The sequence below is a fragment of the Eucalyptus grandis genome, chromosome 1, assembly GCF_016545825.1.
Source record: "Eucalyptus grandis isolate ANBG69807.140 chromosome 1, ASM1654582v1, whole genome shotgun sequence".
NCBI classification, from domain to species: domain Eukaryota; kingdom Viridiplantae; phylum Streptophyta; class Magnoliopsida; order Myrtales; family Myrtaceae; genus Eucalyptus; species Eucalyptus grandis.
In genome coordinates, this window is record NC_052612.1 from 52375545 (window position 1) to 52400261 (window position 24717).

At 38.2% G+C, this 24717-nt stretch overlaps 1 protein-coding gene and 1 long non-coding RNA gene across 2 annotated transcripts; one reads left to right on the forward strand and one right to left on the reverse strand.

Annotated features, from left to right (window-relative positions):
- Positions 1–418: 418 nt before the first annotated feature.
- On the reverse strand, positions 419–24212 carry LOC104449943 (uncharacterized protein At3g06530). The gene is made up of 39 exons (XM_010064278.3): positions 23954–24212; positions 23625–23838; positions 23432–23527; positions 23231–23348; positions 22942–23115; positions 22379–22549; positions 21917–21972; positions 21746–21835; positions 21529–21674; positions 21334–21416; positions 21113–21241; positions 20930–21004; positions 19112–19280; positions 18413–18552; positions 18188–18277; positions 17399–17579; positions 17067–17164; positions 15921–16073; positions 15646–15802; positions 13467–13600; positions 13070–13151; positions 11385–11553; positions 11187–11262; positions 10928–11098; positions 10769–10837; positions 9612–9716; positions 7502–7591; positions 6068–6270; positions 5744–5942; positions 5466–5648; positions 5180–5275; positions 5020–5087; positions 4595–4946; positions 3934–4146; positions 3125–3802; positions 2639–3045; positions 1725–1986; positions 1361–1531; positions 419–863 (listed from the first exon to the last, which is right to left on the reverse strand). Exons 1-39 carry the CDS (start codon positions 24114–24116, stop codon positions 633–635), a joined length of 6462 nt encoding a protein of 2153 aa, XP_010062580.2. The 5' UTR covers positions 24117–24212; the 3' UTR covers positions 419–632.
- On the forward strand, positions 2990–3907 carry LOC120288195. The gene is made up of 2 exons (XR_005546494.1): positions 2990–3126; positions 3205–3907. It is a non-coding gene; the product is annotated as an uncharacterized LOC120288195 (long non-coding RNA).
- Positions 24213–24717: the final 505 nt, after the last annotated feature.

A 24717-nucleotide genomic window follows, 5' to 3' on the forward strand; every position in this document is an offset into this window, starting at 1 on the left:
TAAAGGTAGGTCAGGTAGATCAATGACACCGGAGCCCATTAGCCGTCGTCAGATTTATAAGTTCTTGTTGTCCTAATGTACCTCTTCAAACGGCTTAGGATTTTCTCTAAATGATTATATCCACGATACGCACGTGGCCTTTCCTCATTTTGTCATTTTGATACTGTCGACATTACCGGTTAAAGTTTGACTCCGCATTCTGCGTACGCGAGTTCATTAACAGACGATTCTACAGCCATTAATTGCCAAGATCCATGTAAAATTCACGTAGAACTCATCCTCATGATTGACCGGTTCATGTGAACTCCGATCCGGACAAGAATCAGAGAAATACAGATTTCGCTAGAAACCCAAAGTTCGATGTAATAGTGACCCCACACGCATGTAGTATGCAGATGAAATAGGGAACATGGAACACTACATCATGAACGAACTTTCCCTTGCCATCTTTTCAAATTACAACAGCCATGTAGACAGGGGAACCGTCCAACGTCACTGGACTTAGTCCTGCTGACTTTCAAAATTGCAGGGGCTCAAGTATTAAACCTAATATGAACAACCTAATCTATTACAATCTATTTGAATCGTTGACTCAAAGAACATGCATTAGCTCTTAAATGTGTCGTCATCAATCATAGATACTGCCGAAGGCTTTCGCCACTCAGAGACTCCATCTCCTTCAGAATCTCTTGCGCAAGCGATTTAACTGTTGGCTCCACATCTTCAAGCAACTCCCCGAGAAAAGGTATTGTTTCTGGTAGAAATATAAGATATTCCTCTTTCAGGTTCTCAAGAAGATGCTTCACGATTCTCAGGCCCAAAATACGAGATCGGACCTTCTCACTTCTGGTTTGCATCAGTACCTGGAAAAAAATATTTTTGAGAACACCAAACCCATGAGCATAAGCCACTGCAGATGTGCAGAAGAGAGATGAACATCTACATTACTTCATTGCATTTCACTCCACATAGACCGTAATTTTTAAATGTGCAGATATACAAAGCATAATGGAGCACAGTGCCTTTCAGAGAAGGCAATTTCTTTGACTAGCAAGTACTTAGATAAAGTTGTAGCCATTTAAGGAAGCACTTATGAACTGCTCTTGCTGGAGGAATTGACGTTCAGGTAAATGAAACAGAGAAGCCTACAAGATCTCCCCCTGACAAAAAGGTCAGGAGTCTCTCTAGTACCTAACAACTTAAAACAACTTACGTATGAAAACAAAAACTTGCATAGGCCGAGATGTTAAAAGAAACATACTGCAATTGGTCCAAATCAGTAAGTCATCAAGCCTTAAAAGGCGCAACATGCATCTATATAGAAAGAGAGCAAAGGACAACATATTTTCCAAAGTCTGACCTCATGATTCAAAGGTTTCCATAGAAGGTCAGATCCAGCAGTAACAGCCATTTGACCAGTGCAAATAACTACCAAGTCATCAACTTCTTTCACTGACGGTACATCTGGGTGGTCTTCCACTGAATGTGGTGGTTCAGCTCCAAGCTGAGATACAATAGGTTTCAGCAGAACCTGTAGGGAACAGAAGCATATCCTCAGTAGACAATAGTGACAACCCACTAAGATGTAGAAGACAACAAGATGCTCATTGGAAAGGGAAACACAACTATCTCTCAAGCTGGTGTCATGATCTTAAAGACACAGAAACAAAGGAAGGTACTATATATGTCTATACGATACTTCATGGGATAAAAAGTAGAAAAACCTGAAAAGTCGAGGAGTCGAGCAACTTCAAAGACCCAGTATCATAAAGAAAACACTTGTGCAGGGCTGACAAGACTAATGCCCTTATCTGCCACTTCTCTAGTGATAGCCCACTGTTTGCCTCTTTCACCTTAACGCCAGTTTCAGAAATTTTGGCTTTCTTCTTTTTTTGCTTTAAACTCAAAGAAGGTACTTCCTCAGCATCAGTAAGATGGCGCACACTACTCTCCAGCAAGTACTTAAAGTAAGGGACAAACAGGGACCTGTGCATGAAAATCATATCTGAGTAATGAACTGTACAAAGCATAAAGTTGAATTACTTAAACAACTGTTTGCATTAGATTTCACTAAACACTCATGTACTTAAAAACAAAGTCATACTTGGTTCCTTTAAAATTTCAAAACACCAAATACCTTGCCAATACCCCTTTAACTGCAATCTTGCAAAAATCAAAATCAAATTCTAAAGGAATATAATCAACTGTGAGAAACGGTTACATAGAATTTCACTGCAAGATTTACAATCTTCTAGAAAAGCTTAGAAGATAAAAACCTCATTCAAAATTACTTTAAAAAGAATAGAAGATAAAAGGTGCCTATCCACCAGCTATTAAATAGACAAGAGCAGTAGTTTGGCTCCCCTCCTCTGCACCTATACGATTTTTAAGCTGGGACTCCAAACCTCTATCCAACAAACCAAATAATAAATTATGATAAATGTTTCAAGCAGGTGGACTATCCGATTTACCAACCCCTGCAATCCCTATCTATCTTAACTAGTTAGCAAGACAAACATTCTTGAGGAACAAGGACTCCCATTCTTAAAGAAATAACTGTAATTATGTAAAAATTCACAGCTACCATCTTAAGTTAATTTTTGAAAAAAATACTATGGAACACTTATTTGTTACTTACCTATGATTTTCAGCAAGCTTATTTACCAATCCATAGAATGATATCGCCCTGTCCAGATTTCTGCCTCTATATTCACTTTCCTCAACTTCCGACTCCGCCCATTCAACAGTCTGGATAAAAAGAGGCTTGAACATCATTTCTGTGAGCTTCATTGTCAGCGAAATCATTGAATTGATTACACTTCTTTCGATTGCACTGATATCCCTGACTGAGAGAGGGTGTTGACGTCGAAGATCAAGAGCACTCAAGCATAGATCGAAGATCCTTTTGTAATAACCAGCAACAGAAGTTCTATCCATTGTAGCAACCATGTGTGAAAGCATTTCAAATATAATGGTCAAACTGGAATCACCCACCATGACTGCACCAGAGTACAGATTCAACAAAGGCGGCAAACCAAGGCGAACCTGGAAAATAAAGAGTTACCATCTGAGGCTTATCTGGAAACAACCACAGTTAAGCACGAAGTGTGATAAGAAGACTTACAGGTATTTTTTCCGCAATGAGCTTTCGAACGGTCTCACCTTTTGTTCTCAGCTTTGTGTCTGATCCTGATGCTAAATCAGGATGCAGAACAAGAAATTTACATATACTTTCAAGGTATGGGTTCAAGAAGCCACCAAGCTTGTCTACAACAGCCTCCACAGCAATGAGAATTGAAAGCAAGAGATCACCAGGACTAAATGATCTACTAGAAGAATCAACCTCAACTTCTCTTTCTGCATTAAAACTTGAGATGTTGTCCAAGGTCATCATGATACTCTCCATCATGCTGGGGAGATGAACCAGTGCCTTTGCCCCAAGCACATTGATTAAAGTACCTGCAGTACGCAGGCAGGTGGAAGATAGTGTGGCATCCGGTGACTTTATGGTTCTGACAACAGATGCAAGGAAATGGTTGAAAATCGAATAATTAGAAGGAAACCGGTTGGCCAAAACTTCCACGGCTGAAACTGCTGCAAGTTTCAAAGATCTGTTGGAATCTTCTGACGATGCATGAAGTAACTGAATAATGTCCAAACACATCTTGTTAAGAGCTTCAAGCGCACCCTCATCAAGGTTAAGCCAACTACTACTCAACTTTAAATAGAATTCTCTTTTCTCCTTTCGTTTTGATGGAGTTGAGCCTAGATGCTTCATGCTTTTGGAGAATAGCACTAGAGCCTGCACACCAGTAGCTAGTTAATCAAAATGCCAGAGAGGAAATTACTTTATAAGCAAAATCTCACTGCATATGAATGTCATACTGGATTCTGCATTACTTCATACTCTCGTTTGTAAGGAGTGAGAATTACCTTCTTTTTCACACTGTGGTCTGCATTATCAAGCAATTTAATCATGCCCTTAAAGTACGATGAAGGAATCATCGCCGTCGTTGTGGTTATCATGACAGCATTCAGATGATACTTTAGGCCTTCTCTGATGAAGGCAGGAGCTGCTATTTCCTTTTTAGTATCAATAAGTTGCCATAAGTAAACAACCTGCTCCATAAGTTCCTCCAGTGTTCCCTGTGAAATCAAAGTAAACTTTCATATAGTTTGATTATATGAAATAGAGATGTTTACAATATCATGCTAGTTCAGGTGCCATTTTGGCAAGTTTCAACAAACAATAGGACAAAGCAGAGATGACATTCGCTCAGTCAAAAGAGTGATAATAGTAACATTCACTCAGTCAAAGGCATGCAATTGTATCTGGTGGTGATTACTGAAAAGCAGTTTCTTGAAGGCACATTTTCCAATTGTTTACTATTAGTATACCCTCTTTCAACCAGTAGATGTGCTAACCTGTAGAACTTATGAATGTACAAAGTTTATTCATGACACCCACGTCACTGAAGAAAATTTTGTGGCAGATATATCAAATCATAGAAACCCATTGTTATTAAGAGAAAACCAGGGCACCAAAAATATCAGTTGCAGGAAGGGAAAAAAATCAGAAGAAAGATATCACTACCTGAATAGTCCCTAAATCATCCCCTGACTCCAGAGCAAAAGTGAATTCTGGATCTTGCAATTTTTGCGAAATAAAGAGCATCACAAGCAACAACTCTACAGGCAACAAAGTGCACAAACTTTCCCTTCCAAGTCGTCGAAGCAGAATAACAAGAGAGGGCAGCCATATCATGCAGGAATAATGCTCACATATTTGCACAGCAAATGCATACTCCCACTCCTTCTGTATCATAGCCATAAAATCTGGCGAGGTGTAGGCTTTATTATTTAGCTTGGTCAATCTTTTCCTGGTGATTAATGACTGGAAAAGAAGGAAAAGCAAAGAAGCCAGACTACTTCTTTCTCCCAAGGTCCTGTGAAAAACAAAGTTTACCATGAGTCCTCCATTAATCTCATGCGACCACCCAAAAAACCTGTCGACAGTACCTTATGAGATATGTAACAATCAACAGTCTCCTCTTTTCAGCAACTTCAGGCAATATATTGACAAAAACCTGATGACCAAAGAAATCAGGACTCTAGACAACTGCATATATAAAATAGACTGCCGCAGAAAATGCGCAAAGTGCAAATCTATACAAGGTACCTGAAGCAATTGGTCTACGTCATTTGTCTTAGACAGCCAACATGGTAAGAGAGAAGACATAAGATCTTCAAAAACACGCAGTGAACTACTGTCAACCTGCATATGGATAAATTTACATGACAAGCCATTCTTGGCCCAAAATCAAGAATCATGACAGAGGCAAATCTATTAACAAATCAGCCACTAGTACTCCCAAGCATCCCAAAATGTCTTGACATGTTTTTCCTTCACAATTTGAGTAGAAGCTAAAGGCAATGCCTATACAACTGATGAAACTTTAACAAACCTGTGTAATTGCTGATTCTCCCGCAACAGTCAGAATATCCTGTATGTGATCCAGAATTTTGTCAGGCACAAGTTTAGTAATTGTAGACAAAAGTTTGAGTATGTGGTTATGGGTGACTCCATCTTTAGCCGAATGGGCACATTTGATCAACAACTCAACGTCAATGCTGTCAAGCATTTGAGCCTGTCACAAATAAATAGCAACAATTAAGAAAACACCACGAACACAACAAACTGATCCCTGTCTGAAATGTTCTAACAATCCAGAGAGGTTCTGACCTTAGACTGAAGAGGGCCAAATGACGCTAAGATATCTTCCAGAACCAAAAGCAGATTCTGCTGAACGTAACATGCTGTGCTGGTCGTACCTTCAGAGATCCCAGAGGCAGCTTGAATGGACCTCTCATCTATGCTATGCACCCATTCATCCGAAAATGTGCGGCCCAGAAGCTTAAACAATGGACTTACTAGACTCTCCCTACCGATATTATGTAAAATACATTAGTCCAACAAATATGCAGGGATAAATATGACTTCTACAGGAACGGGGTCAGTGAGCAATGCACAAATAAAAGTCTACAAGTAAAAGGAAAGAGTTGAAACCTGTTTGTTATGTCTTTTTTCATAAGCAGAATATCGAGGAGCGAGATGAGGAAAAAGAATGCATCTTCGCCTTTACTGAGAACATCACGGTGCTTTTTCAGAATGTCATAACTTGCTGACCTCCTTTTCTTTTTCTGAGACGCTATCGGAACTTCAAATATGGACAAAGAGTGAATCATTTCAGCCACAGTAGAACCAGCTACCTGCAGCACTCAAAAGAAATTTATATAAGTTCACATTGCTCAAAACAAGTAGAAAGAGATTCCCAAGAAATGCCATCCAGTACGATTACATCCACCGAATTCAAAACAGAAAGCATGCAGCAGGTATATCGACTGGTTTACCGAAGTTGTCGGAACATATCGAAGCACAATCAAATGATATAATCAAGCTAATATCAGGAAAAAACTTGTAGAATTGAATAAAATTCTCAGAAGTACAAGACACTGATTTAAATAAATGTTTGTTCTTCATCACAAGCTGAATATTGGAAAGGTGTTGCACCAATTTTTTTAAACAAATAGTTATGTATTGATCCTCGGAACTATAATAATACATGGAAGACAACATGATTTACGGATTGAATAGAAATTCTCCATTTCGATTCTGCCAGATATTTATTGTTAAAGCTAATTGTTTAGCAGGAACTTGATTTATTAGAACTAACATGATGACATCCATAGTTCAAATCCATTCTTCTACTTTGCAATTTTTTTTCCATTTTATTATGGGTTTACCCAATCAGCCAGATCTTCTTTTTTTCTCTTAATGAATAATCTGTCCAATCCAAAAACTGAATTTGAACGGACGATGCATGAATCATTTAATTCCTGAGTATCCCGTCTCTTTTTTAGGTTCACTCAATTCCAATATTCTTCGTAATACAAATAATCGAATTAGGATTGCCTGACTAGATTCTTGCACCTTGATTGTTTACACATCAAACAACTCTCATATAGGTCAATACACGCGGCCAAATGCATGCTCCACAAATGCTAATGAGCAAATGCTTATATGGAAGACAAGAAAAATCAGTCATACAATCTGAATCCTACTTATTCCTCAGCTTTGCACTCAGAAACTTTAAGTGGAGATACCAATATATTTCTGGCATCTTGCTATCTAACTTGAAAGGGCAATAAGTTTACCTTTTTGTGGGTCATTTCTATATATAGGTTTGTCCATAAACCATCTTAGATATCAAACTTTAGTTTTGTCCTCCTAACAAATTACAAACCACTCTAAAACAGAACATATTCATACTTGCAAACTTGCATATCTATTCCAAAAACTCACAATCCATTGTATTAGAATAGTCCAAATTTTATGAATCTCATTTTGATTCACCCAACTAACACGGAGAACCACACATCATAGAAGAGAAAAAAGGGGGGGAGGGAGGGAGAGAGAGAGAGAGAGAGAGAGAGAGAGCACATCTAAGCGTAAAAGGGCCTCCTTAGTTGCAATTTGGATATCACTACTTCCTTTGCGAAATAATAGCACAAGCACAAAAAAGAGAGCCTCCTGCAAAAAAACACCAAAAAAATTGAGAATCTAAGTGATTGAATCGACCATTAAAATAGATTGATCATTATTTTCCATATTGATGAACTCAACAAAAATCATAACAAAAGAATGAAACACAGTAACTTATGGACCTTATGATGACTATTCCCAAGGACAACCACCACCATATCTATAAGTTGACACAGTTCTGCCAAAAGATTGCAAGGTGCAGGCATCATAGCTTAAAACGTTAATATCAGGTTACCTACACAATTTACAAGCACTTACTAATTTTTTCACACTGGGACACAACAAAACTTTTGGCCACTTGTGGCCTGTCTGCATTTGTTATATAAAAGGAAGAAAATCTTATATGTTTTACAAATCCTAACTGCCCAATTTGCCTTTTTTACCCCCATATATATTATCTCAATCTTAAATGTGAGGGTAAATATGGCAATGTCACAATTAATGAAAAATCGCCATATTTTACGTTCTTCTATTGTATACATATATTTGAATGATAAATAATATTTCAGTCAGAAGGTACTAACAGGGCACCGCCCTATACAAACTAGTTCAAGAAGAAGCTGCCCATATAAAAGATTATGCACAAAAGATTGTTTTTAACATTTCAAATAAACTGTATGAAACTGAATTTTCCTAACATACCAGAAGTGAAGAGTGTAGATCTAATTATATGTTAAAGGTAACAAGCTCAAAGGGCTTGTTAAAAGTATTAACTATATAGAATATAAAACCCTAATCATAAAAATTGTATATTGAAGAGGGAAAGCATGAGTATCTATACCTATATATTTCTATGAATAACAGCATTGCTTGCAAAAATCGACACTACATATTTCTACATATCAAACCACAACCTTTTCGTAATGATCTGTTGATATAATACCTAATGGCCAACAAACACCATCAGCCAGGCCAAACGAACAAAAAAGCAACACCAGTACAGTCAAAAACAACAAATGCAGAAGCTTGTCTTATATGTGCGACAACAAAGCCCTTTGAGCTCTGAGCTAGCAGCATGGCCACCAAATCTCGAGATCACGGCCGCTTCATCTATGACAAAGATCCAATTAGCTCTGAACTAGCAGCATGGCCACCAGATCTCAAGATCACGGCCACTTCATCTATGACACAGAGCCAACGTAGATCGGCTTGGTCATAGTCAATATCGCGCACAGAGAGAGAGAGAGAGAGAGAGAGAGAGGCCTGGCATCTTGTAGTCGCCAGCTGGGTCAATAGATGAGCAGCGACAGCAGGTGGCTGTGTGGAACTGTGATGGTGTCGTACAAAGAAGAATAGAAGAAGATGGCATGGCACAGATAGAGAGGGAGAGGCAGAGGCAGAGGCAGAGGCAGAGGCAGAGGCAGAGACAGAGACAGAGATAGAGAGACAGTGAATGATGGGAGCTAGACATATCACTACAAATCACATGGGCTTTGTCAGTGAGTGTATTTTGGAAAAAGGAAATGGACAATTTTGCCAAAGGAAGAGCACAATATATATTTTTGAAAACAGAGGTATGTAAATGGCATTTAAATGAAAACTCAGACATGTTTACGGTAATTTTTCCTACAATATATGGCAAAGGCATAATAAACCTAGCAGCGATGACAGAGACCAGGGGCAGTCAATTTGCAATTTTCAACAGACATTGCCTTCTATTCAAACTAGTGGAAAGGAAACGTTGAAGGCAGCTTAGGACATCTGATTCTATTGAATTTGGATAAGATGATTGGACCATCTAATTATGGAATGTTAAAGGGTGCACAGCCAAAGCAATTGATGTGTTCAACCAAAGCATGCCATAGCAAATAACGTAGGGCAAATGCACCTTAGTAGCAGAAACAAATAAAATACACGTGAAACAAGTAATTTAGTCAGATTTTGAAGCACTTAAAGAGTCCATTAATATATTGTTAGGCCACATACTAGAAAGTGACCTCTACATGAGAAGCACATTAAAGAAACAACTTCTCCCAATCTAACAACGAAGAGAGAGAAGGTAACAAACCTGCATTTCAGTGGTCAATCCACCATAAATCCGATTATTCAGCTTACTTAGAACAGCTATACATGGCAGCACAACTGCAGGATCTTCAGCAAAAGTCTGTTCAAACTGCATGGGACCCAAAGCAAGTTCATCAGCACATAAGGGGATGGTTTTGATTCCTTAACTATATATTTGGTTAAAGAAGCATCGTACTAGTTTTGAAAATAGAATAGGGCCTAAAGAGTTGCAGAATAACAACTCCATAGCTTGTCTTGCATTATGGCTATTCCAGTCAATGCCCTTATTTTATTTGGTATAATGGTTTAGCGAACTATTAAGGATTAGCATCACTATTCAAGAAATCCCCTCATTAGTTTGTTCGCATGAAGATGAGAAATTCCGATCAAAGAACTATTAAAGTCCAGTTTTCTTCAAGCATGCACATGAACATCTTACACCATCAACCTGATCAAGAGTTGAAAGCAAAAAAAATCAATTAAAACCAATGTTCTTCATCTTAACAATCCATCAATAACATATGATCCACACCGATAGTTATTAATGTGTGGTACAAGACAGTTACAAACCTACCAGTGCATGATGAGGATACAAATCGATTAGAACAACTAACTAAGCCTTAACCCACAAATTAGGGTTAGCTATATGAATCTGTTTATGTCATTGCACATGTTCTTTCAAGGAACGAACCATCATTACAAATTTGAAAATGCATGAACTTAAATTGACTACCAATGTGTAACCAAAACTTATATGCGTATTGCAGGGACATGTACTTCCCAGTAATTAACTCCATCTACCTTCACATGGCACTACCAATAATAAGAAAGAAGATAGAAGAATTGAGGCACGTGACTTTTTATTGGAATATGAAAGCTGTTCTTCCCTTACACAAGACCTCTGATAAGCCAAAGGCTGTCAGTCATTTCTCAAGTCTCACTTGTTATCACAGAATAAATAAGTCTTTAAACCAGAGAAAAAGCAAATTTATGTGCATAGAATAAGCAATAAATTTTAAACTTAACTAGGTTGAAGAGAAATATAAACAGCTGAAGATGTGGTCCATTAAAAAAAAATGAACCTCAATTTAAAACTCAACTTTCAAAAGTTTTAAAGATTTGAATGATTAGAAGGGTGTATACACTCAAACATCATCTTACATGCAAAGCCTTCATTAGATGATCCTCAAAATTGAGAAGGCCGGCTGTAGAGGACGACATGGTACAGCTCTGATGCAAGCATAGGACGCAATTTTATGGTTAATTACCTAAAAAATAAATGAGGAAATAAAGACAAAAAATCACTTAAGGTATCAGTACCAGTAGAAGGCATAGGATTTCAACATCAGCCTTTGGCAATCTCTGGCATGAATCATCCCTCTCAAAATAATATCGGCCATGAACTTCCAAAAGTTTAGATAGTAAGAGGTCAACATCTTTAACCTGCATGAGTGCTTCCCCTATTCCTTTGAGCAAGGATAGGATAACAAGCTGTAAAAAACAACAAACAAGTCATTACTTCCTCTCAAAAGAATATTCATTTTAAAGGAAGCAAGATAACACGTGAAGCAGATCAAACCTTCCCATGCGAAGAGAGCTGCAAAGCAGATTCCAAAATGAAATCGAGGATCTCTTTTTTGGTAGATTGAGTGAACCTGAAAGATTATATCAAAGTTAACATAGCCTTCTAAAAAGAGGAGATAGATCTTGAAGATACAGTACTTCCCTGAAGGGCAAGAATGACACCAAGAGATGTACATGAAGGATGCACAATTACCTATTTCCTACATCCTGTGGCACCAACAGTTGGTCAACAACGCCCAATGGACCAAGCAAAGCTGACAAAAATGAAGCAAAGAACTTCCTGTCTGACAGGATAAGCCTTTTGTGCTGAATTAGCAAACCCAAGAGCTCCTCAAGAAACTGACTCCAAATGGCAATGGTCCCTGAAGTTTCATTACAAGGTTGCCACAAATAAAACTACCACATGCAAATTCTCCATGAAGAAAAGAGGAATAATTGCAAAAGTCCAGAGACCCAAAGTGTAATCAAGCCTCAAAACTTCAAATAGTGCAAACAAGTCCTAAAACTTGTAAAATATGTGTGATCAAGTCCCTCATTAAGTTTGTTAATTTCTAGGTGACTGAAAATGTTAGATTTTCTTTTGTCATTCTTCTCTCTATCCTTTTATGCATTTTTTTATGACAGTTAATGTGGTGCCAAATAGATGCCACATCGGCCTGCAAGATATTTGAAAACAAATAGACAAATCTCTAAATTTTCACAAAAAAAAATCTTTTCCCTCCCCCTTGTTCCCTTTCCCTTATTCTTTTTCTTCTCCTCCTCCTCCTTCCTCAAACCAATTGAAAAGAGGGGCCACCACTGCTGCCCGCCACTGCTAACCATCATCGGCACATCTCCATCCACCAACATCAACATCAACACTAACGGTACCCTTCTCGTGAATTCTAGATTTGTATGCCAAAGGTTGAACGTACAAAGTACATCACAAAACACTAAACGCCAACAAAGGCAACCATTCCCAGGAAATGTTGGAAATCAAAATAGCAAAACCCCAACAATCAAAATGCCGTTGTCCATACTGAGTAACTTTGTCATCTTGGTTGTGACCACCATCAATGATGAGTTTAAGTACCCACTCGGCCTATCAGAAGGAGCTGCCAAAAATAGTGACCCGCCACACAAGATATGTTCACTTCAAATTCCCCAACTGCAGCAAGCTCTTCCGGACTGGGACTCAACATCAAGAGAAATGTTATCATTTGGAAGTTTCTAAAGTAAGAATAGTTCAGATTGATTTCTCGAGCTCGGTGTGTAAAGGTCGAGGAAGAATGGTTGGTGGTTAAGGAGCGTCATTTGACTATAAGAGGGACAAAGAGAAAAGTCTTTGGCATTAGAATTGGTGGAGGTGGCAATGGATGGAGGAGCGTGTTGATAGTTGGCAGAGGCGACAATGGGTGGCAGGTGGCCTTCCAGCCACTCATGGAAGAGGAGGAGTTGAGGAGGAGTGAGAGGAAAAAAGAAAGTAAAGGAGGAAAATGAAGAAATTGGAAAATTAGGCAATCTCTGCATTTCTTTTTAATTTGCTATCAGGTTGATGTGGCACCTAGTTGGCGCCATATAAATTTACTAAGAGTTGCACATAAAAAAGAGAGTAATTATAAGTGCCACATAAGCTTTTTCCTTCACCAAGAATTAATGTATTTGACAAGGAGACTTGGTTGCACAATTTTTACAGGTTTAAGTACTAGATTCTGCAAAGTAAAGTTTTAGGACTTGATTACAATTCAAATACAAGCTTTAAGATTTTTCGTATACTTATCCAAAAATAAAACAAAGCATAGAAGTGTGAGTGCTTGTGTGCACGTCTGTGCACATGTTTTCATTCCATTGTCCATGAGATAGAGCATATTTTTTTACTATTTATGTTAAGGTCTATACCATTTTTCTTCCCAGACAAGTCAACACGAGAGCACAATGTGTATAGTCCCTCAATGCAGTTCATCGCAGCAATCCTCATATCCTGCAAAAGGGAGACAACAAATAAATGACACAAATAAATAGTCCCAATTTTGGCTCTTTTAAGACCACAAATCTCTCTTGGAACATATTCTTAAAACCTAGTGGAGAGTTAGAAGCAGAGGTAAGCCTATTCCATGAAACCTCTGAGATATCTAAAATTAAAAAAGAAAATATAAGTTGGAAAGCGGAGAATATGGGGAATCTCATCTCATTTCATTACTCACTGTTCGTGCTGATAAATGCTACATATTCTTATTGTGCCGGTCAAAGAATACTGGCAAAAGTACTTAAGCACTCAAAAGACAGTGAAAACTACCTGGCTCTCACTGGCCAATGGAACAAGAAGTGATGGAAATTTGGCTAGAAGTTGCAATGATAAGGCATCCTCCGCTTGACCACAAAGATAGGCAAAACAGAGGAGACTTTCAACTTGAACCGCAACTGGATAACCTGCAGCATATTGATCAGCATAAAAACATGCAAATGAACCTACAGTGCACCTTTTTAGACAGACAAGGCATACATTTTTTCCAGACATAGTTATGTACTTTCATGTGGCAAGAATGCACATATTATGATCCAGTACTGAATCTGATATTTAGCAAAGACCATCGTTATACATTAAAAAGATTTAAAAAAAAATCGTCATGTCGTTACTCATGTCACAATGACTGTTTTAGAAAGTGAATGTAGAGTAATTTGAACCAGCAGAGAGGAAAATAATAGTCTTTTAACGTTCTTAGAAGAAGCTATTGAGAATCAAACCCAAAACTTTACTGTATGGATGGCTCTGGTAGGTGGAAAGAAAATAGGAACACGGAAAAGCAACTAGTCAAGGACGTGGTACAACAACAGGAGTGGACTCTTTTTTTGGATGTGCAGTAGCAGTAAATATGATTATTCAGTGTATTCAAGACCACATGGGAATCAATACATTTGAAGCACAGCTCAAACACTTCATTTTGTATGTAAAACAAAAAATATTATTCTGAAAGATATTCCTAGATTAGAAATAACTTATTTTAATGATACATCGTATGGAACAAAGACGGTCAATTTAACATTAGTGTCAGGAACATTGACGACATTCTAGATTGGTAGAAAACAAGGTGTGCACATTCCAAATCATAATTTCTAAGGAAATATTGTATTCCGCTAATTTTGGCCAAACCATGTTAATTTTGATAGTAGTTGCAAAGAAAGAATGAGTACAGACTTTCATGGAATATGTTCTTTATCTCCGTAACTTAAGTGAGTAGGTGGACATGAGAAACTGGAAAAAGAGGCAGAGCATGCCAAATGAAAGAAACTTCAAAAGGGAGAATTTATAGAAGCAGGTACCAATCATTGCTACCAAAAACAAAATAACAGCAACAAACTAAGCCTTATCCCACTAAGTGCTCAATAACTTTCTTATGGTCTCTTCCATGTCTTTATAGGCCTTCCCTGCCCCATTAACCCAATTCTCTATAATCAATCACATCTCCCCACTGAAATACTTTAGGGGCTTCTTGACATGACACCTAAACCACCATAAATGACCTTCTCTCATTGTACCTTCAATTGGAGTAGGACCTACATTTTCTTATTCCATTCTTAAGTACCCACACATCTAAGGTACCTTTACGTCACTCATATTGAGGACATGATTCCCCAACAACGCCAAATATTATGTGCCATAAAGTATCATATACCTTATTGCCATCATGTAGACTTCTCCTACGAGATAAAGTGGGCATTTTGCAATCACACAAAACAGTAAACATACTTCTTCACTTCATTCATCCTGCTTGTACATTGTAAGCAACGTCCCCATTGTTTTCTCCATCGTTTTGAAAGATAGATCCAAGATGGTAAGTAAAGAATTTACTTTTTGGGCCTTCCAAGTCTCCAAAACTTACTAAGACAGCATTTAAACTCCTATTATCATGGAAATTATAGACCACATATTTTATCTTTGACCTATTTAGACGAAAACCCTCAGAAGCCTTGTTTCATCTACAGTGTAGGTTCAGTCGTGCCCTAGCTCTACTCCTTCTAGTACCCAGGTGGGTGGCAGTGACAAGTAGCACAAATGAGCAATAACTATGGCTCAAACCAAACATTCCATCGCAGCTGTGAAATTCCAATGTTAATGCCCAGTGGGATTGCCAACTTGCTAACCCCTGCCCACTCTTTTTTACTTATCAAACGACCTTAAGACTCCAACATTCACATTCAAAGTTTGACTTAGAAATTCCAGAAACAGAATTGCATTTCCCACCCAACTGCAATAACCTTGTTTTTCTGCCACCCTTCTAGGTTTTTGCTTAGGTCTCACCTAGCTCATGAGTGGAACAAAATATTTTTATGTCTCAAAGTTGGTCGATTTAAGGTGGAGTTATCAACTTTAAGAGAAATCTTCATTGACATTATAAATGGCAGAAAGATGAAAATGCAACATCCAAGTTATGAAAGCATAGCTTAAGAAAATAGTGAAAAGGCACGAACAAAACCTTCTTCTGTGAAAAATTGAGACAGAAAAGCGGCTGCACAAATCTTGCAATTTGTAACGAGGTAATGGAGATGCTCCCTGAACAACTGTCTCTGATTTGAATCTGCAAGGAGGACAAATATCTCCCGAAGCTTGCCAACCCATTGTACACCTTCATGCTGCCAGGAAACAACTTGTGATAACCATTGCTAGCCACTAACAAATTGAACTAATCAAATATACAACCCCACATAACCTGAGGAAAACAATAAACATAAGAAATATGTAGTCACCAACCGAAAAGAGGTCAGTAGGAGCCACTGAAATAAATGCCCCCAGCATCCTCCAAAATATACATATTAAGATCTTTCCATTCAACTCTTCAATATTGGCATCAAAAAGCTGATCCAGAAATCCTATGCAATCTCTTCTCCAGATTTCCACGTTGCCCTGCCAATCCACAAGTTACAAACATCTGTCAAAAGAAATGTGAGGGTAGGTTCCATCAATAAGTATCATTATCATATCTAATGTGCAGAATTCCCTTAGCGTAATCTTACAGTACTTTTGAGGAATCTAATTAGCAAGTGATGCTGAAAATTGCCAAATCATATCAGCCAGTGTGACGCATCTCATTTGAGCACCCAAACTCACATGCCCACCACTGATTCCAGGAAGCAATTGGCAATGGCTATAAATTAAATTACAACTGCCTCAGTAGTTGGACCTTCCACAACACAAAACAAGATTACTTAGTACATTCCTGAATCTCACTCCTAAACACACTCCTCATTTATGGTTCCCATTGCAATGTTGCCCAACCAACCTTCCAACTCATTTCAAGGAACTGGAAATAGTTTGTTTATTATAATGTGCTTTGGTCCCATGACTGGAAAGAGATATATTAAAATGCTACTAAAGCTTTGTCTGACACACAAAAGTTTTCATTTAAATTAGTGCAAACCGGAACTATCGTACTCATTGTCATGTCAAAATGAATAAACTCTTGGATTATCATATCAGGGTACGTCAACACATAAAACTCTTGCAATATCATCTCAGGGTATTTCATGTCTTTCCTGGCATTAAAAGAACAACCGGAAAACTTTAGCTGACATTTCAGCGAAAGAGGAAATAATTTCAATTTGAGACAAGTGGCTGCTGACAGATACTAATGCTTCTTCGAAAGAAATTTAAGCGGTAGATTCCCCAATGAGGGACATTAAAATATTTTTGGCTCTAGAATTGCTCCAACAAAGATGTGTGAAGTACAGATAAAACCACATCATTTTGCAGGTAAAGATTACAGTTATAGGGGATGTACGACGAATCCACAATTGAGGAGTATTCCAACGTTTAGGATAAGATGAGCACATATGTTGGAGGTTATAACTATAACAACAAAAAAAGCATTGAATAGTAATGAAAAATAGTCACTTCTACCTCTCCTAGATGCAGGCCATTGGAGGACTTAAATGCTTCCCAGTTAATTTTCAGAACTGGTAAACAAGCTTCCAAGAGGTCCAAAACTTGGTTCCCATCTGACATGCAACAAAATTACAATGTCAACAACTTAACTACAAACACACTTCCACCATGAGTAAATTATGGACACAATCTCCAATATCACATCAAGACCTAGTGCAACATTTTATTATGAAGCCCGTTGACTCACAATAGGAGGAACTAAGACTTTGCTCAAACAAATGATATGACATAAAAGGTGTCATAATTTGTATTTAGATATTTATATCCACAATACCAGCGATACATACCTTTCTTTTTCATCTCAATTGACTGCATAAGAACCAAAAAGAAGAGCGTTTTCGACATCATGAATTCATTACTAATTTGGACAAGGAAGGGTAGAAACTCTCGAGGTTGTTTCGAGAATAAATCTGCCAAAGTGTCGACCATCCTCAGATTTGCAGAAGATATGCTTCCAGCTTCCAATTTCTGCACTTTTAAAAGATGCACATTTTAATAGCCACATCTGTGTAGTGACATTGAAAACCCAAGAAGACCAATCAACAATCATGTGCTCCCTCCCCTCTCCCCATTTGCAGCCGTAACAAATCCCTCCTCTCCCCGTCTGTCTGTATAACCTCTTTTACTGCCACCATAAGTAAGTGATGAACATTGTCCTTTCAGGCTATCCCTATCGGTCAATGCTGCAATTACAAACTTATACTGTAAAACCTCTCCCCCTCCTACGTCTACATTCATATGAGGGAAAATGTAGCACTATGCTTAGTTCATGCTCGCTAGCACATGGGGAACATCAATGCAAGAGCGCACCCAAATGCAGATGCCAGTCTTGCTAGTCTTAAAATGTTATCGTTAGTCAAGATATACTTGCATGACAAATATGGCCTTTTCTCATGATTAAACTCAGCTCAACCATATTAAGACAGTCATCCAATGAAAAGGTTATTGGCAAGTGTGCAATACTTTTAGACCTAATGCATGAACTATGCATACCCTCATCAAATGATGTATCTGCCAAAGACCAAAAGTAAATCAATTCAGACCAAAAGGAAAAATAGCAATTGACGATGTGCCACCTCTGAGCTGGGCAGGCTGGGTAGATTTTGATAGAAGGGCCAGTTCACTTCCTTTGCGAATTCCAAAACCCTCAAATTGTACATCTGTGTCTGCAATTGGTAATATATTGAGAAAGCTGGCAATACATATCTATTCACAATGAGTAAGAATCAAACTATAAAGGACAAGATGAAACATAAAAATGACAATGACTATTGATCAATTAACAAAATAAAGATGAAAACCTTAGGCGTGATAAGGAGCAAGGGGAACATCAATGCAGCCAATTCCTTTGCTGAATCCAGCGAACCATCAGATATAGTTATTAAGTGCTTCAAACATAGGATAACAATATCACCAGCTGCGGCACTGTTATTTACTGAGCCTGCAGGTGGAAATGGTGACTGTCAAGCATAAGAATTGAGCACTTTATATGCTATACCACTAATGCAATCTATTTGGCCCATGGGCGATAGAACTAGACTTCGCCGTCGGGTGGGGGGAAGTAATCCTGGCCTAACCTCCAACGCTCTCAACATAATTCTCTTGTTTTCACCAGCAGAATCATTGAAACTCTCGATAGCTTTGAACACAAAGCACATGTACCAAAAAACTTGACCCAGTAAAAGCTAAACAACATCTCCCTCATGGCAATGTTTGAAAAGGAGACTAACCAGAGAATGGAAGAAGGGAGATTTTTTACCAATCACCAAAATCCTACTCCTCAACTTCTATGTAATGAAACTAAATAACAGACTAGACAAGTCCAACAAAGAGTGCACAAGCTACTGAAACAGGAATAGAGTAATACTCAGAAATGATGAGCTTCATGCACCTCCAAAAACCAATTTATGAAGTTTGTAGATAAACAATTCCCAATAAATACAGAATGAAAACCAACTAGAAGGGCCCTGGATCTGGTAGTTGATTTTCTCTATACTTACTCAATACAAGCATTCCTATGCATCTCCGTGTTATCGAACACAATGCTTGAAGAAGATCAGTCCGGTTCACCACATTTGGCAATTCATTAAGTAATAAAGCTGCTCGAACAATAGATAGGTCATCATCATATAGCTGGCGCAATATAGCATCTTGAATTGTTTCAAAACCCTGCATGATAGAGAGAGAAAAAAACATTTTAAGTCAAAGACAAAATCATATTTAGAGTGTGCAGCTCCTTTTGCACCACTAACCCCCAAAAAAAAAAAAAAAAAGAAAAAAAAACAGACCACATAGAATTGCTTTCTCCAATCGGCTCACCCACAAAATTATCTAGACAAAGCACTTTTCTCTATATGTATGCATGTCATCTATGGGAAAGCAACCTGAATAAAGAAAACATTCTCATACCTGGAAACCCAATGAAACTATTTCTTTAATTTATTTATGCGGAAAGTAATTTGCTAGAAATTACTGGGAGCAAACTAAATTCGCGAAGATCTATGTCGCATAAAACAGTGCAACTTCTGAAGCCCGTAAAATCATGGTTGTAAAGCTGAAGGAAACATAATCATTTCTACTTTTCTTTATTTACCTATCAGAAGCCAAGTGCTTCCGGATAGTGGTTGAACATGTGAATTCTCAACTATAGCAGGGTAGAAACATTTCAACATTTGCAAAATGAGAAATGGAAGATGAGTAAATGGAGAAATTAGCACGCAGGCAAAAGCTGAGCAACCCTAGAAGTATCATTTTCTGTTGAGGTACTGAGAAACATCCATGGATCAAGCTACGCAAAGAGGACTAAGAGTCTGTTGGGTACAATTGTAGCTCTGTTGTGCTTGTGTTGTGTTGTGCTGTGTCCAAGCACATGCATTCGGCGACACATCTTTTAAAAGTGTCATGCTGAGACTAGACAATGCTTGACAAAAGCTGCTGCAAAATTGCTGTGGTCATCAAAATGACGAAAAAGACCTATAACATCGTTGTAGAGTTGCTGCCAACGTTTATTATTAGAACTTTTGCAGTATACCATTTTTCAACATAAAATAATACTGATGATGATGATGTTATTGTAATTATAGATACTATTATTAAAATTAACATAGCAATGTTATTAGTGATTATTCCAAATTTCCTTATTTGAAGGAGTATTAATGAAAATTTGAAATAAAAACGCCTCAGAAAGCCAAAGCACCCCATCTCACATCTGCAGCAACTGCAGAAAAGCCGTACCAAGCACAAATAGAAAAATGAACAGCTTTGAAAGTTCTACAACTTTCAGTGGCCTTACAGCATAACAGTACATTTCTAACAGCATTTAAGTAAATATATTTCAATCTAATTCAAAATTCTAAAAGACTTTTACAAATGTCAGAGAGAGAGAGAGAGAGAATCCAAGAAAATTAACAGATTGAGATGTAAAAACCTATCAGGTCAAAAAGGAAAATATTCTTTTTTTTTTGGTAAAGAAAGGAAAATATTCCCACTAAGCATTTTTTCAAATATCTTTAGAATTTAGAATTGACAACTTGAGTTACAGGCAAGCTAAAAATATTCAAGCCTACTAATGTACAAATGTATCCCTGAAGAACATTCAATTCATACAAACCAGTGAAACGGAATTTCATGAAATCCTTCCCTAATTCACACAATGGACCTAGAGGCAAATCAGAAAAATAGGCATCTCCTCTTGCTAATTATTTCCTTCCAGCCAGTGATGATGTTAACTATTACAACGAAGCAAATTTCTCTTTTGCCAGAAAAGTAAGCATAATATACCCCAAAAAAAAAAAAAAAAAAATCCTAGTAATTATTACCTGTGAATTGATACTATCAGCCTTTAAGATGCCAGAAACATTCAAACTAGACAATGCAGCGCATCGGACCTCAACCTGGAAACATTTTTATAAGAACAAGGACAGAATCAAAAGATAATACTAACAGTCAGCACAAAACTCCAGGAAAGAATTTCAAAACCTTATCTTTTGGCCAAAAATTACCTTAGGATGGAACAGGGAAAACCAGATTTTTGAATCCAACATAGGCACAGACGAACTCAAATTCCCATCTAACACTTTAGACAAAATCTCAGATATCGATTCATGTTTTCCCTGATGCAGTCTTGTATCCTATAAAAAGAAAAAAGAGACTGATATGTAAAATACAAGAGAAGGACAAAGTGCTGCATACACAAATGCAGAAAAGGGAATTAAGCACAGACCTCCAGGAACTTCCTGATGGACTCATGCAACTCGGATGGATAACTCTTCATAGTGACAGCCAAGATTTTTTTGGCCCAAACTCCTACAAAGTATTTTTGAAGTGCCCATAATACATGCAGCAATTACTTGTTAAGACAAAGAATGGCAAAAAAGAACAACAGAGTGACGAAGTCCTGAACATCACGAGAGATCACCTATTTCTGATGAAGAACTGTCAATTTTCTGGGATAACTTCAGGCATGAAAAGAGGATCTTGGAGACAAAACGATCAATTACATTGCCTAGAGGAACTGTCTCAACTATAGATACCAATAGGGAACAGCATGAAGCATCTGAGAAACTGCCAAAATCATAATAGGTTGAGTAACACAGCATAAAAGAGATAATAGAAGTTTGGAATGGTTTTAATACCTGTACTCGAGCAGAGACTCCAAAAACAAGACAAGAAATTTATCTACGTTGAATTCTCTGGATAATTGTGACAGAATCCCAGTAATATCCCTTCAAAGTAAAATTCCAAACAAATCTAAGATTAATGTCAATGGAAGCACCTATGCAATGAAAGAAAGATCAAATGAGTACCTAATCTCCTTCACAATTTCCAGGGCTTTCTTTGGAAACATATCCACAGACTGTGACTGTCAAAATAACATATTATTAAGCGAGAGCAATGACACCAGCAAGCACAGTAGGAAGCAAAATGAAGTTTTCAAATATTATCGAAATTACAATTGAGAAATAACCACAATTGCAGATACAGTGTTCATCACATGCAATACACCAGTCATGCCCCTTGTCAAGACCAACTACACAAACAGTGTTGGTTCTTTCCCTCATTTTTCTTTTTTGGAAGCTGTCTAAGAGGGTGTGTAAGAGGTAGAGGGGAATCAGCTACATAGTCATGCATCTTTGTCATTTAATTGCATAAAATCCCAAACAATAGATTGAAGTGAAAATGCACATATTGGTTTAAATGAAATCAAGGGAACGGATGGAATCAAAACAGATATAAGTGAGAGGCCATCATATGAAAGTAAATAATACCTGAAGAAGATTGATTAGAGCAATAAATGATAACCGAACCCATTGTAGCCCCATGGCATCTTTTGCCTCTTCTCTAGCTATGTCGGCAATTGATCGAATCAAACTCTTTACAAGTTTAGGAGACAAAGCAGCTTTTTTTGCCAGTAAGCTAATAATCATCAGGGCACTGGCCTGTGAAGCAGGGGAGAAAAGGCTTTTTAACTTGCAAATTAACTGCATGGTATCTAAAACGAAAACCAAAAACAAACAAAAAGGTGATGCGTGACTAAAATATGTCACAGATAAAAGTCATCTGCATCTCCAAGAACATCAATCTGCAGATAGATGCTTCCTATCACCAGGCTGGACCAAAATCTCCTCCATGCACAGAAGCCCCATTAATCACAGAACTTCCTCATCACCGGTCTCTGATAGACCTTAATGACAATATAAGTTATAGCTACTAATGAATTGCATGGATTGGCACCCCATTGGAGCCAATTTGCAATAAAATCCATTTTTTACTCATCCAAAAAATAAAAAATAAAATCACCTGCAGAAGCTTTATTTAACTCTATTGTTACCTTGTGTTCTGAACTGCCTTTCATGCCAGGCTGAATTCCAGAAATCACAAGCGGGAGAATCCTTTTCACAACATCACTCTCAACAGCTGCAAGAGAACCCACAGCCTCGATCACAACTGCAGTGCAAAAGCTAACTACAATGCTCGAAGGATGGTACTTTTTGGTGGGAGATGCCTGCAATCAGAACCGGCAATACGATGGTGACATCATCAAAGATAGTGCTGAGTGATTATATGCTTAGAACCACGGGTCCTCATTTTTCGATAGGAAAAAAAAATAAAAAACTTACATAGTTGCACAAAACCTCGAGAATACCCATATCTCTTAGACACTGCTGCACTAGAACCTGCCTTGGTGGAGGCGCACCGGTCACTTTAACGCCTTCCAAGAATTTCCATCTCGTATTCCTAAAAATCATAGAGACATATAAATCCAAATTGCCAGACTTCACGTGCCTATATAAACATCTTGAGAGCATCTATGGACCTACCCCAAATTAAGCAGCTGCACTATTCGGACAAATGCATGGGTGTCGTGGTATGGCAACGCGCAAAGTATCAATTCCTCCATATTATACACGTGTATCCTACAAAGCGAAGCACAGACCAAACACAGCACATAAACACGTCAAGAAAAATAAATTCCCAATGTGATGGAGCAAGCACAAGGTCACGCGTGCGTACTTATATCTTCGTATCAAATACTCGAGCGTCTTAAGCGACGAGACCAGCTGAAGATAACCGGAGAGCAGCCGCAGGAACGACGCGATAGAAACATTTATCCGTTCATTCTCCTCGGGGCTCATCAACTCCCTGTCCAGCTCCTTACTTTTGTGGCTGAACAGATCATTCCTGTAGTTCCTAAACCGTTGGTCGGTATTTACAAGAACCTCTAGACCTGCAAAAAAGCCGAACCGAACGGAACGCATTCCGAAATCAGCACAATCATCCAAGGTCCAATCGGAAATCCCCAAACTGAGACCAAATTAATTCCAGGCGGCGGCGGGACGAACCGGAGAGGGCTATGCTGTGTAGGGTGTCGATATCGATGTCCGCGGCTTCTTTGGGATCGAAGAGGATGGAAGGGCGAGTGAAAGGCCTCTTGAGCGGCGGCTCCGGATCGGCCTGCACGTAGGATTTGATCGCCTGTAGCTGGGAGGACAGCGACGCCGCCATTGCCGAAATGCGAGGAACGAGGCCGCGCTTCGAGTGCTGCGGAGGAGAGGTGACGTCGGTGACGGTCGTCGGCCAGCGGGTTATGACTAGGGTTTATGATATCGCCTGAAACTATAAACCCCGCCCAGGTGGAGGGACGTTTGTCGAACTGTAGTGTAATTGTCGGTTTCTTTTTTTTATTTTTCTCATTTGGATCCCTGAATTCGCCGAGCGTTTGCAATTTAGTCCTTGGACTTTTGCTAAAGCTATTCTCCTGTCCCGCAGATTTTCTACGATTCGATACTATGTGCCTACTTGCATTTTTCTTTTTCTTTTCCTTAATTTTTCTACAGAAGATGATTTTAAATCCTTACCATCAAAGCGGAGATTTACCTTTTCTTTTATTCGATGGTCATCAAGGAAATAGGATCCTTTTCCTCAAACAGCTTACTAAAATCCCTTAAAACAATCTATCTCTTTATCTTCCATTTTACACAATCTCTTTGATTGAGAAACAACGTAACATTATTGTGAATTTGCATTAAATTATAAACCTTTTTATCAAAGGTAACCTAGAATGTTTCAAATATAATATAGGGTTCATGTTTAACTGACTGGAAAT

What these genes read in the sequence shown, in the direction of transcription:
- LOC104449943 (XM_010064278.3), bottom strand. Translation starts at nt 24,116, where the DNA reads ATGGCGGCGTCGCTGTCCTCCCAGCTACAGGCGATCAAATCCTACGTG. An exon ending in CTCCTACTGACCTCTTTTCG is followed by an intron (nt 15,803 to 15,920) that starts GTTGGTGACTAC and finishes GTTTCCTGGCAG; the next exon opens with CATGAAGGTGTACAATGGGT. An exon ending in AAAAAAGACATAACAAACAG is followed by an intron (nt 5,943 to 6,067) that starts GTTTCAACTCTT and finishes TAATATCGGTAG; the next exon opens with GGAGAGTCTAGTAAGTCCAT.